General features: G+C 37.0%; 1 protein-coding gene across 1 annotated transcript in view; it reads left to right on the top strand.

Annotated features, from left to right (window-relative positions):
- KHDRBS3 (KH domain containing, RNA binding, signal transduction associated 3) overlaps positions 1-14,038 on the top strand; it is a 198,285-nt gene that overhangs the window by 88,133 nt on the left and 96,114 nt on the right. The window contains exons 4-5 of the mRNA XM_011977076.1: positions 5,192-5,338; positions 12,501-12,640. Coding sequence (XP_011832466.1) covers positions 5,192-5,338; positions 12,501-12,640 — 287 coding nt within the window. The remainder of the gene's footprint in view (positions 1-5,191; positions 5,339-12,500; positions 12,641-14,038) is intronic.

Raw genomic sequence — 14,038 nt, 5'->3', positions numbered from 1 at the left:
ATTTTGTTTAAAAATACAGATTCCCCTACCTCTACTTGTTTAGGGTAGAGCCTCAAAATGAATTTCAGTAGGTGTTTGAAATGATTCCAGTGCATGGCCTGGTTTTTTTAATTACTCACTAAACATTACTGTCTTAAATTATGACTTCAATTCCCTGACTCATCTATTCTGGCAGTAGGAGAAAATGAAAACATATATTTGGCCAGTTGGTCAGAAATTATGTGTATTTTGCAGGAAAGTTCTCTACCCTTGCTGATATCTTAGTTCATGCTCTAATAAGGCCATCTGGTAATGCACGATATGAGCAGTGAAACCCACAAGCAGGATTCCAGTGTCCCATTTACTTAGTTTGTTGCTAAGGGGGTTGGTCGGAACCACTGCTTGGTCAGAAGCAGTGTTTTGAGGCATACAGTGGTAGTAATCAGGGCATCCACCAAGAATTTTACAGGTAGAAGGGAAACAAGGAAGGCAAAGCTTTATCTGGATTGTATGCCCAAGTTAGCAGCAAGTGCCTGACTACCCATATAATAAAAGGGATCCTAAATATTATCAGCTTAGTGTCAAGGCTTGGTGGGCCTTCCAGATTATATTGTCATATCAAGGTTCTCTGTTGTTGGCATATTGGACACACAGCATGTCAATAGCCAGTCATCCTTTTTGACGGGATCTGTATTACGAAGTAATGCAACTTCCCTCCCAGCCACCGTGGCCATTTTGCTGATGAGCACCTTGAGTTGCATGGAGACTACTGGGGAATAAGGTGCTCTAGCATCTGCTGCAATGAATCCTCTTGACTACCTGGCTGAATGCCTGCTCTGCATTTGCATGGGACACCCTGTTTTTACATGCTTGGCCCTCTTTTCCAGATCATTTATCACCTATTCACTGATTCTTTCATTTTTATGTCTTTGCGAATCAATATGGTGATTCTGCAAGTGGCTGATTGTGTATATTTTATCAAGATCCTCGGGAACCAGGGAGGGGAGTAGCATACATTGTGGATTTAGAATCCACTGAACCCACTGTCAGTGCACTGGGACCACAAGTCTCCTTACCTTCTAGTCTCGTAAGCCCCACTCTGCTTGGTGGCCCTCAGGGGAGTGGCGTTAGGTCAGAATCAGTTCTGTTAATTCTCAAACTGGCTAAGTGTTTCCTCTCCTTGGTGTAAAGTCACTCTAGTAAAATGTCCCTGATGCTTGCTGGGATCTGAGATTCAGAGAATTTGAATATATTATCTGGGTTTATTAGAGAAATTCATTGTTTTGGGAGGACTAGGAGGAAGCTCACACACTAGGAAATATAGTTACTGTATGCAAGCAGCCTTTTCCCTGGGTTTAACATAGCTCTCTTGTTCTCTGCACGTTTGATTAAGCAGAGATTGATCGTAGGCCAGGAGATGATAAGGAGGAGGAGTAGTGAAGCGTGAGAATTGTCATCTCCCTTCAAGGAACTACCTCAGCTGTGTAAGCAACATGGGAAAAGGATCACCAGACAGGCTTTTGCCTTGTGGAAGGCTCTGTGGCATTTCACTATTGGAGTACTCGAAGTTGTATGAATCCTCCCAAATGTCAGTTTGTTCTCAGGTTTAACTTATTCTTAGGTTTTTGCTGTTATCCAGACAGTGTCCTGAGTCTCACATAAGAGATGGCTGGGCATCTGCATTTTTATTCAGCTGCACACAGACTTGAACTCTGCATCTGTTTGTTGACCCCGTCAACCTGTGGCTGCAAACAGTGCACTCTAGCTTGCTTCTGGCTCTTTGGGCCTGAACTGATAACAACGTAAAGCCCCCAGTCTGTCATTTTCTCTCTCAACTCTTTTCCATCAGCTTTGTCTACCTCTTGCCTACCTGTACTCCCCTCCCCATTTTGTCCCATACTGTGCTGTAGCCTCTGTCACGTGATCCATCAGTCATTCTTTCAAAAGCATTTTACTGAGGGTGACCACAGATGATCATTTAAGTGACAGGTTTGCAACTTAAATGGATACTGGCCAGTCACGGTGGCTCACACGTGCAATCCCAGCACTTTGGGAGGCCAAGGCGGCGGGATCACCTGAGGTCAGGAGTTCGAGACCAGCCTGGCCAACATGGTGAAACCCCGTCTTTACTAAAAATATAAAAATTAGCCGGGCATGGTGGTACACGCCTGTAATCCCAGCCACTCCAGAGGCTGAGACAGGAGAATTGCTTGAACCCAGGAAGCGGAGGTTGCAGTTAGCCAAGATTGAGCCATTGCACTCAAACCTGGGTGAAAGAGCGAGACTCTGTCTCCAAAACCAAAACAACAACAACAACGACAACAACAACAACAAAAACAAGATTATACTAGTATCCCATCTGCTGTATTATCGTCACTGCCTGAATTCTTTTTTTTTTTTTGAGACGGAGTCTCGCTCTGTCACCCAGGCTGGAGTGTGGTGGCCGGATCTCAGCTCACTGCAAGCTCCGCCTCCCGGGTTCACGCCATTCTCCTGCCTCAGCCTCCCGAGTAGCTGGGACGACAGGCGCCCGCCACCTCGCCCGGCTAGTTTTTTTTTTTTTTGTATTTTTTAGTAGAGACGGGGTTTCACCGTGTTAGCCAGGATGGTCTCGATCTCCTGACCTCGTGATCCACCCGTCTCGGCCTCCCAAAGTCCTGGGATTACAGGCTTGAGCCACCGCGCCCGGCCTGCCTGAATTCTTGAATATTGATTTCAGTTGATCCTTTTTACTAGTTTTAGTTTTCAAAAGTTATCTGTTAATATGTTTATTTCTAAAGAGATTCCCTTATTATTTTAATCTCATCCTTTTAGATTTTAAAAGTGTTCACTATTTAAAATCTAATGTGAATATAATTTATTTTCTGCATTTATTCGCTACGTTATGAAATTATGGGGGTCATTACTGATGTATATCAGTTGGTTACATAGCATAATAATCATGACAATGCTCTGGTCTGTTGAGCCTTCAGTTTGTGCCAAACTTGGTGCGGGATGTTTTGCCTGCATCGTCTATACTATACATAATAGAATAAATAAAATGATAGTTATATAATAATTAGCATTACTACATTTATCATTTACTGAGTGCTTATTAGGTGCAAGGCTTCATCCTAAAGATGTTTTGTTTGCTAACTCCTTTATTACCATAACAGCCTTCTGAGATAAGTACTATACTATTATTTTCCCCACTTAAAAATCACCCCTTTAAGATGAGGGTAATGTAACCTGCCCAAGTCATACAATAAATGTTGGATTAGGGGTTTAATGCAGAATTTCAGCATCTATGTGTTTCTCCAAATAACACATTGCCTCTCATCATTAATCTATAGAGTGGTTTGGTAATAACTCCTCTGTGGAATTGTACCATGGCTACAGCTATGATAAGAAAGCCTCTCTGTCCTGCTTAAGTTTGTGATAGAAATAAAAATGCTTGAATAAGAATGAACAATTAAAATCATTATTTTGGTACTCTATTAGAAAAGGATAAATGTTTGTTTCAATAATTTGTGCTTTCAGAGATGAATTGCTGTACATAGAATCCAATTTTTAAAACTTGAGCAAAGAGAGAGATTCAGATCAGATGGTTGAAATGTTCTGATTAGAACAATGAAGAGTTGGCATAAGATAATGGTTTTTATAGTCAAAACAAATTTCAAAGGAAATTTATAGAATATTGTGGCAGCTTATATTTACATACCTTCCCTTATGTTTTTTCCTTTCATTCAGTTTCTGGCATACTTCTAGTAATATGATGGAAGCTAGCATGTGTTGGTGCCTACTGTATGTTAGGCAGTGGACTAGGTAGTGTATACACTGTCTCCTTTCACCAGCATTTGTATAAAGCTGTCCCTTGTGTTCTCAGTAGTTCTGCATTAACATAATGTGCTACCAATAAACAGATTTTGCAAATTAAGTATTGGATTACATACAGTCTGTCTAAACTCGCATGGCTAGGACCAGCATAGCTGAGATGAAAGTATAGCTGAGTAAATCCCATGCTCATCTCCGGCTCTGTGTATTACTCTTTCTTTTCTTCATAAGAGTTCAAATAGTCAAATCACAGAAGTTGAATCCTTCAAGGGTGAAGTCAAGGTTTATGTGCTTCTAGCATTTCATCATTGGCCTCTTGCTTAGTTGTGAAATTAAAAGGTGGTATTGCCAGGAATTCCTGGGGTTCCCTTGGTTATGGGATAGCCTTTTTGAGAGACTAGAAAGATTTCTTATCTTTTGGAAATTAGTCTCAGATTTCTGTTAATCTTAATCTGTCTGATATTAATATTGGAAACAAAGACTAATGGAAGACCCAGATTCTGAAATGAGGACCTAACATTGAAGGTTAGTTAGGAAAAGGCAGGGGAGCAAAATCAGGAGTTCCTTAACAATCTGTTTTTTCTCCTCCTAGTTTTCCTCCTGCATTTCATTATGGAAACAAAGATTAAAAACTTTTGTCATAATTGTGTAAAATAATGTAATAAAGTCTTTCATTTTGTTTTATTCACTGTTTTATTCTCAGAATGTAGTGCTTGGTATGTAGAAATGTTTTTTGAATGAATATGTGAACGAGCAAATTGACATAGCAATGAATGAATGTTTAATCATTCATTCAACAAATCTTTGTTGAACATCTGTATACCAAGCACTTTTCTAGACATGGAAAATGCATCACTAAGCAAAGCAGTCACAGTGTCTGCTCCATGGTAATCACTTTTTACTAAGAGAAAATAGACATGTTTTTTTAAATAAGATATTTCAGATAGTGGTAAGTGCCTTGTACCAGCATCACAGACACACATAGCCAGTGTAGAAGTGAGCACGTGAGCTCAGCCAGGTTGAGAAGCACAAAGGAAGCATGGGCAGCTGCTGCTGAGGGTTGAGCAAACGAGACTGGAGAAGGTGAAGACAGCCTAGCAGTGGAAGTGAGCAGATGATGGAGCTCCTACAAGTCAGCATCTGGAGTGGGATGTTATTCCAGCAGCAGTAGGAAGCCTTTGGAGTGTGTGTAAAAGCCTGGGAATATCAGGATGACATTTGTAGCTTAAACCTTCTTTTCTAGAGTGGTGTCTACTGTTGCGTGGATTTTCTGTGACAACCGCATGCCAAATGGATTGTTTTTATTTTGGGGGATTAGTTTTTATTTACTTATTTTTTTATTTTTTCATTTCTTACAATGACACATTTTTGAATGGGATTTCTTTTTTCTTTTTTCCAGGAAGAAGAGTTGAGGAAAAGTGGAGAAGCAAAGTACTTCCATCTCAATGATGATCTCCATGTTCTCATTGAAGTGTTTGCCCCACCTGCAGAAGCTTATGCCAGGATGGGACATGCTTTGGAAGAAATCAAAAAGTTCCTCATCCCTGTTAGTACAATTTTTCTTGATTGTTAACTTGTACTTTAAAGTCTTTGCTTTAATCCTTGATAATTCTTGTCTGTAACTGTTATTTGCGTAGCTCCTTTTCCGCTGAAAAGCTGTATGGACATCACCTCATGTAGACCTTACAGTGTCCCTGTGAATTACTGGGCATCATTCCTTCTTTATATATGAGGTGTTGGAATTTCAGAAAGATTCAATAATACGGCCAAGGTTACATAGCTAAAAAACTTGCATAGCACAATCCCTAGTTCAGGTTTTGAAACACTTTTCCTACGATTTTATGTGACACTTTACAAATTTTTTGTTCTTCAACACAAAACCGTTAGTGCCTTCTGCGTGCCATGCACGGTGCTTGGTGTTGGCATGCAGACTTGAATAAAAGCAGTCCCTGCCCTCGTTTAGTATAATATATTATGTAATTTAGAGGAAAAGAGAAACATCAATAGATGATTTCAGTACAACATGATAAATATAGTAACAGACATAACCATAATGAGCACAGAGGGCATGGGCTATTTAGCTAGCTTCTGCCAAGTATTTTGGATGTTTTGTTAAAAATTGACTATCTGTTTTAACCCTTGCAGACACCTTGACATTGCTAAGGATGTGACAATTTAAAGGGAATACATCTCTACCTCTGTTACAAAAATTGATTTAAGTCTTTTGTGTGATTTGTATGCTCTTGATAAAAGGACTTTTTATGTCATTTGCATGCTCTTGGTAAAAAGAATCATAAAGTATTCAACACTTCGGCGCTGCAGACTATTTTAGAGAAACTGACACATCTGTCAAATAGTTCTCTGGATAAGACTGTCTTTGGTCATCCTAGGCTAGTTTGGTGGATTGACTTACATACTACAGCACTTGTACTGTGATTATACTATGTCTGAGGAAAACAATTGTTATATTTATAGGCAAAGGATATTTAAATCACTTTTGCCTTTAAAAAGCCAGGACATGGAATTGCATTAAGTATGTAATAACCTGGGAACTGAAATGGCTAGTATTTTCTTTAATTCCCATGAGCAAATATGACAATCTATTTCTTCATTTAGTTTAAAAACAAAATTTCTAAGGGCTTCGCTATGTGATAGGCAGATGTGAACTAATAAAATACATGATCTCTCATGGAGTTTCATGGCAAAGTCAGATATGAATCAGTTTTTCATACAAATGACTACGAAACTGAAACCCTGACAAGACCACAGCTAAGGAGAGGTGTATGTTTTGGTGATGATGCAGTGTGGCGCAGGCAGTGCGTCTCCAGCCAGGTGAGACAGATTCTCTTTTCCAAAGATGGCTGCAGTAGCACCTTTTATCCCGTGACCCCTACAGTCCTTCCCCGGGGTAGACTCTAATTTCCCTCACACCGAATCTGGGCTGGCCAAAAGAATCTTCGCCTACTGAAGGTCACCAAGATTTTCTGTTTTCTTTAGGTGTTTTTCAGTATTCTCTCACTTAAAATCCATTTTGAGTTAATTTGTTTATTTCAGGTCTCTAAATTTATGTTTTTCTGGATGAATATCCAGTTTTCCTAGCACCATATGTTGAAAAGACAATCATTTCCTCATTCAGTACCTTAGTACCATTGTTGAAAATTTACTAAACATAAATGTAAAGGTTTATTTCTGCACTCTCAAGTTCTTTTTCATTGATTTGTATGCCTACTCTTAATGCCAGTAGCATGCTCTTAATTACTTTAGCTTTAAGTAAATCTGGAAATCTAGGTTGTGTAAATTGTCCAACTTTGTTCTTTTTCAAGCTTTTTTTTTACTTTTCTGGCTTCTTAGCATTTTTATATATGTTTTAGGATCCACTTCTTAATTTCTGTTAAAAAAAAAAAAAGCTGGCTGGGATTTGATACATATTATATTGAATCTATAGATCAGTTTGGGGATAATTTTCATCTTAACAATTTTGAGTTTTCCAATCCAGGAACGTGAAATGTTTCTTCACTGTTAAAAAAGATATTACAAAATTTTTCTCAATAGTGTTTTATCGTTTTCAGGGTATCAGCCTTTTCCTTTCCTTTTGCAAAATTGATTTGTAAATATTGTATACTTTTTGATACTATTGTGAGTGCAATTTTTAAAATTTCATTTTCAGATGGTTACTAGTGTATAGAAATACACTTGAGTTCTGTATATTGATTTTGTATCTTGTGATCTTGCCGTGTTTATTAGTTACAGTGTGGTGTTTTAAAATAGAATCATTACAATGATTAAGTGGAATCCTAATTAGTGGAATACAGGAGCATGTCATCTGTGAATAAAGACGACTTAACTAGCTCCTTTCCAATATGGATGCCTTTAATTTTTTTTAATGTAATGTTGTTATTCTCTTCTATTCCATTCCACTCCATTCCGTTCCTTATCACACTGACTAGAACCATCAGTGCAGTGTTGTTTCTAAAACTAGGGGGAAAGCATTCAGCCTTTCACCGTTGGCTGTAGGTTTTTTTATTGCTGCTCTTTGTCATGTTGAGGAAGTTCTCTTATATTTCTCGTTGTTGAGAGTTTTTATCCTGAATAAATGTATAAATATGGGTATTGAATTTTGCAAATCTTTTTCCTCCTGAGATGATTGTGTGGTTTTATTCTCCTTTATTTTGTGAATAATAGTGTATTACGTTAGTTGATTTCAGATATGAGGCCACATTTGCATTCCAAGGATAATTCCCACTTGGTCATAGCATGTAGTATTCTTTATGTGTTGCTAGATACGGTTTACTAATAGTTTGTTAAGGATTTTTGCATCTGTAATTATGAGGGACATTAGTTTGTAGCACAGTATTTTTCTGGAGTCTTTTATATTAACTTACACTATTTTGGGTGCCCTTCATTTCTTCCTGTGGATAGAGTTGCCATATGGTGTTATTTCTTTTCAGCCTGAAGGTTTTTCTTTAGACTTTCCTGTAACCTAGGTCTGCTAGCAAAAAGTCTTTTGTTTTTCTGGGAATGTCTTTATTTCACCTACATCCAAAAAAAATAGATAATATAATTATTGATTGATAGTTTTTGTTTTTTGTTTCTCCAGCACTTTGAATATGCTGCTTTGCTACCTTCTGACCTCTGTTATTTTTGATGAGAAGAGTCATTAATCATTTTACTGTTCTCCTGTGTATAATCTGTTGTTTTTCTCTTGCTGCTGTCAAGATTTTTTTCTGCCTCTGGTTGTCAGCAATTTGGGTGTGATGTACACGTTTATCCTATTTGTTGGCTAAGCTTTGTGCATCTATAGGTTTATGTTTTTCATTAAATGTGGAAAGTTTTCAGCTATTTAAACTTTTTCTGCCTTTCTACCCCCCACCACACCCCCTAATTATAGTTACATGTATGTTGATACACATGCTGGTGTCTCATGAATTTCTGACATTCAAGATTTTTCATCCTTTTTTCTCCATGTACCTCACTCTGGATAATTTTAATGGACCAGTCTTCAAGTTAACTAATTCTTCTGCCAGCTCATAGCTGTTATTGAACTCCTCTAGTGAATTTTTCATTGCGGGTAATATGCTTTTTAAATGTTCTTGTGTTGCAAGTCCAACATCTGGGCCCTCTCCAATACAGTTTCTTTGTACTGCTTTTCTCCCCCTGAGTATGGGTCACGTTTTCCTGTTTCTTTGCATGTTTCTTAGTTTTTTGCTGAAAAGTCTATATTTTCAATAACATATTATAGCAAACCTGTAATCTGATTTGTTTTCTTCCCAGAGGGATTTTGTTGCAGACAGTTTTTTTTTTTTTTTTTTGTCTTCTAGTTCCTTAATAATTTAGTTGGAATAAATTTGCAGCCTGTCTTCCTCATAGTTACAGCTAATAATATCTCTGTTAATGTGTTTTGTTGTTGTTGTTTTGTTTTGTTGCTTTTATTTTTAAACCTGGCCTGCTAGGGATGTTGTCTGTGTCAGCACTGCTTAGTGGACAGCCAACAGGAGCTCGTGTTCACACAACTGTGTCAGTGAGGTTTCCATCCTCTAATGATGGAGCTGTGCGTGTACATGGGGGAGTGGATCCAGGAAGACTCTCGTCATGTCCACCCTGGCTTATCTGTTGCTCTGGGATTCCTCCTGTGTCCTCTGCATATATGTGTACTCGCCTTCAGGAAAGGTTGTATGGAGAGCTTTGCCTCATTCTCTTCTTGCTGTCCATGCACATAGCCTTCCATCCAGCCAGAGGAGTGTGGCGAGCTTTTCAAGACTGTCTCATTTCCTGAATCTCTGTCCAATTTCTGGCTAGCCTGATGGTCAGTTTCTTGACGCCACTCAAGACAGCAATACTAGGTGCATCCTTTGGCAAGCCGGCCAGACTCATTTTTCTTACTTGAAATGTAGCACTTTTTATTGAATAAATACATTGTATTTTCAGTTTACTGTGTACCTTTAGTCAGTTTTCAACTCCTAAAATGGTTACTTTGAACCATTTCCTCAGTTTTTATTTTGCTTTTTGTGGGAGAGGCTTTGCTGAGCTCCTCCCTTAGCTGTACCAGAAGTGGCATGTCCTATTAGTACCTTTTGTTTTTAACTTAGGTGATTTTGGACCTTGTTCCTATGAGCATATGCAGTTTTATTTCATTCTTTTTAATGTCTGCATAATATTTTGTTATATGCATGTTCCAGAGTTTATTTAATTGGCCCTCAAATAATGAACATTGAGGTTACTTCTTATAGATCACAATACAAACAGTGATCCTAGGATTAACCTTGGACATAACTGTTGGCATATTTTGGCAAATATATCTGAAGAGTAAATTCCTAACAGAGAACCCACTGAATTTCTATGAGTTACTTTTAATCACTTCATTTAAAAATTTTTTCTCCGTTCTTCAGGCTAACATATATTTGAATAGATTCTAAGCTCACTGGATAGTCAAGTCCTGCTTACACATATTTAATCAAAATTTTAATGGCTTTTCCGCTCTTTACAATTCATGATGGTGTTAATATTAATGTTGTAATAGTTTCACTTTTCAGATGGGGAGTTAAAAATGATAATTTAAAATGCAAAATTACAAAAATAAGTTAGTCTGTAAGCTACTATGAATGATTTGCATTCTCTACTAATTTAAAAGCATTTTTTCAAAGACCAAGAAAATTCTAACTATAATGGTAATATCAGCAGGGTCCATTTGACACCAGGAGAAACAGTCACCTAGAATTTTAAAAAATTGTCTAAAATCACATAGCTGTTAAGTTCAGTTGGTTAAATTTAGGCTTAACCTCAGATGTGATTGATTCAAATTCCATATTTCTTAAATGTAGTTTTTCAAAGATGGTATTTTAAATGGACGTTATAGTTTTTGTGATACTGTTATAATCACCTAACCTTACTTAGAACAATATTTTTTAATGTTGTTTCTGAATAGGGCTTCGACTGTGTTCTTTTTGCATGAATCTATTTTTAACTTCTTACAATTTACTATTACACCTCCTAACTTTTCAGCAGGTCAAATATTTACCATTTATATAGCACATTATATTTAGAGCTTTACAAATCACTTATTTAGAATGTGCTTTACAAAGTATGTGTTAATCTTCACACATTTTCAGTAAAATGGCTGGTAACATACTAATAGGCTTATTTTAGAGAGGTTGACATAATGATGGAAAGAACTAGATGCTTCCCCTGAGGTCACAATACCTGAAATAAGTCAGGGAAGTAATTTTTATTTACAATAAAGTATTGACTCCATTCTTAATTTTCCCTGTCAATCACAGTGACTTGTATTGGTCATCATTTGCCTTCTCTTCTTCCTGCTTTGCAAGTGTTAGCTGATTATGATTTTAACTTTCTTTTTGACTGGTGTTCATATTTTTTTTAATTCCAGAATGCCTTCTACTACAAGTTTCAAGCCATTTTTTTGCATTCTGCTTTTGAAAAGAGGTAGTATTTTAAAAATAAATTTCCTGAATGTCTTTCAGGTTTTTAATTCTAAATAATAAATAATTCAGGAATCTGTCTCCTCCAAATCTTCTATTTACACTCTTATTTGCTCATGTTTCTTCTGTCTTAAAATCCTCTGCTCCTCCCTGAAAACTATGATCTTCTCTCTCATTTTCATTGTGCCCATACAGCTGGAAGAAGCTGCCTGCCTTGACTTTCTCTGGCTTACTGCTGTTTATTATTTATTCCACTGAAACGGATTCCATCTCTACCTTTCACCCAAACCACTGTTTCTGACAGTAGTGGCTTTACTGTTAATAAATCCCATGAAATTAGGACTTCTGAGAAGTGTCTGTTCATATCCTTTGCCCATTTTTTGATGGGGTTGTTCGCTTTTTTCTTGTAAGTTTGTTTAAGTTCTTTGTAGATTTTGGATATTAGCCCTTTAGTTCTCATCCTGAGGCAGCACTTCTTGTAATGAACTTACTATTTCCTTTTTGATCCTTTAGACCTGAACTTTCCCTTTTTTGTAAAATAGATTACGCTTACATTTACCCATGTCTTAGTTGATGATTGTTGAATGGAGTTCAGGGTGCTAAGGAAGCAGGAGAAATCAAGGATGACCCCTAGAGTTTCTTAGTTGAATCTTTGGATGATAATGTAAGATGAAAGGAGAAGAGCAAATTTTCAGGAATAAGATTATGTGTTCAATTCTGAAAATGTTGAATTTCACAACTTGTATAATTTTCTATTGGAAATGTGCAAAAAGCCTGTGTCCCTGTGGTTCTTAACTACATGAAGGCTATCCTGTTGTACGTATATATATCCTTCCTCTTTGCTAGATTGAAGTCCCTGGGTGCTGGGCTATTGCTTAATTCCTCTTTGTTTCTCTGTTACTTGGTTCATTATAGGTAATCAATACCTGCTAGTTGAATTGAGTTGCAAATAACAATACCCATATATCAGTTTTATGATATTTTAATTTTATTATAAATGTCTCAGTTGCAAAGTATGCCCAGAGAAAGGTTAGTGGCTGATTATAGAAAATTTTAGCTTGAGGAAAAAATGCTATAGTTTTTTTTCTTCGTTTTTTACAAAAATTTATTATCACATTTTTATTTTAGCAAATTTTTATTTTATTGTTTTGTAAATTGATTCAACTATTTTCCTAACCCTTTTTTTCTACTAAGAATTACTTGCTTTTTGTTCTAAATATTTTTGTATTTCTAATATGAAGTGAATTTTGCTATCTTCTGTCTTTTGTGTAGGACTATAATGATGAGATCAGGCAAGCACAGCTCCAGGAATTAACATATTTGAATGGTGGTTCAGAAAATGCAGATGTTCCAGTGGTTCGAGGGAAACCCACCTTGCGTACAAGAGGTGTACCAGCCCCAGCAATAACCAGGTAAGCGTAATTTTTTTTTAGGTTAACATACCATTGCAGCAGTTTTAATATTTTCTTTATTAGTAGCCAAAAACAGTTCTATCTGAATAAAACTTGTATTCATGTGGGCATAGTGGCACATGCCTGTTGTCCCAGCTACTCGGGAATCTGAGGCCGGGAGTTCAAGGCCATGGTATGCTATGATAGTGCCTGTGAATAGCTGCTGCACTCCAACGTGGGCAATGTGGTGAGACCCCCATCACTTTAAAAATCATAATCATAACATTTTTAAGTCTGTAGTCAAACAATGTGATGTCATATTAAGGGGATTTACTTTGGAGTGAGATGTTCCTGGGCTTAAATATAACCTGTGACACTTATTATCTGATGATTCTAGGTGAATATTATTATTCACTATAATATTAATTTTTTTAAATGAGACTTGTTTTTTATGTAAGTAATGGCATTGATACGAAGATTGGGCCAGTAGTCACTTGTGTTTTGCCATTGAGTAAACCATCAGGCTACTTCATTGCCACATCACCAATCCTAAGCACAGTGTCAGACACCAAGTCAGTGTCCACATGCTTGTTGCCATTTTATTCACTCTAAATGCTCTGTGGTATCTGTAAATTCCTGAGCTGATCTAGGCACACACATTTTTTATTTCTGTCCTTGGATTGGTGATTAATGTTAATGGGAAAAATGTTTTAAAGAAATCATAAATCTGACATGACTATCTCAAATTTCATTGAGAATTATTTTTAATTTTTCAATCTTTGAAGTCAGTGGAAAGAAGTAATGCAGATTTTTCAACTAAACTAATGACTATGGATAAATTTTTATTTTAGATAGAATTCTGCATGAAGTAATTTAAAATAGCATTCTTGTACATCTCTAAGTTTATTTGGGAGAATAAAAGTCACTTCCTCAATTTGCATTGCTGATCAGAGCAATGTCAGAGCAGTTATGCAAGAAACATAGGTATGGGTATGATCTCTGCTAATTAAAAGAGCTAATAGTAATAGGGTTGCTACTGATGATTTTATGAGATAATTTATGTAGGTACTCAGTAAATGGTAAATCTCTTTCATTTCTATTTTTTATACCATTAAATTTACTTGAAATCTTAAGAACTTACTTACCTGCTTCATTAGTTTCATGTGGCTGCTGTGACAAATTACCACAGATTTTTCTTGGCTGAAAGTGATAGAAATATAGTCTCTGATCGTTTTGGAGGCCAGATGCCAAAATCACTGTCACTAGGCCAAAGTCAAGGTGTTGGCAAAGTCGTTCTCCCTCTGGAGGCTCTAGGGGAGATTCCTTTCCTTGTCTCTTCCAGTTTCTGATGACTACAACATTCCTTGATTTGTAGGCACATCGCTTTAGCCTCTCCATCCTCACACGGCCTTCTCCTCT

This window comes from Mandrillus leucophaeus, unplaced genomic scaffold (assembly GCF_000951045.1).
Source record: "Mandrillus leucophaeus isolate KB7577 unplaced genomic scaffold, Mleu.le_1.0 Scaffold173, whole genome shotgun sequence".
Taxonomy (NCBI): Eukaryota; Metazoa; Chordata; class Mammalia; order Primates; family Cercopithecidae; genus Mandrillus; species Mandrillus leucophaeus.
Note: the sequence above shows the minus strand (reverse complement) of the source record. Positions and strands in the feature narration are given on the sequence as shown.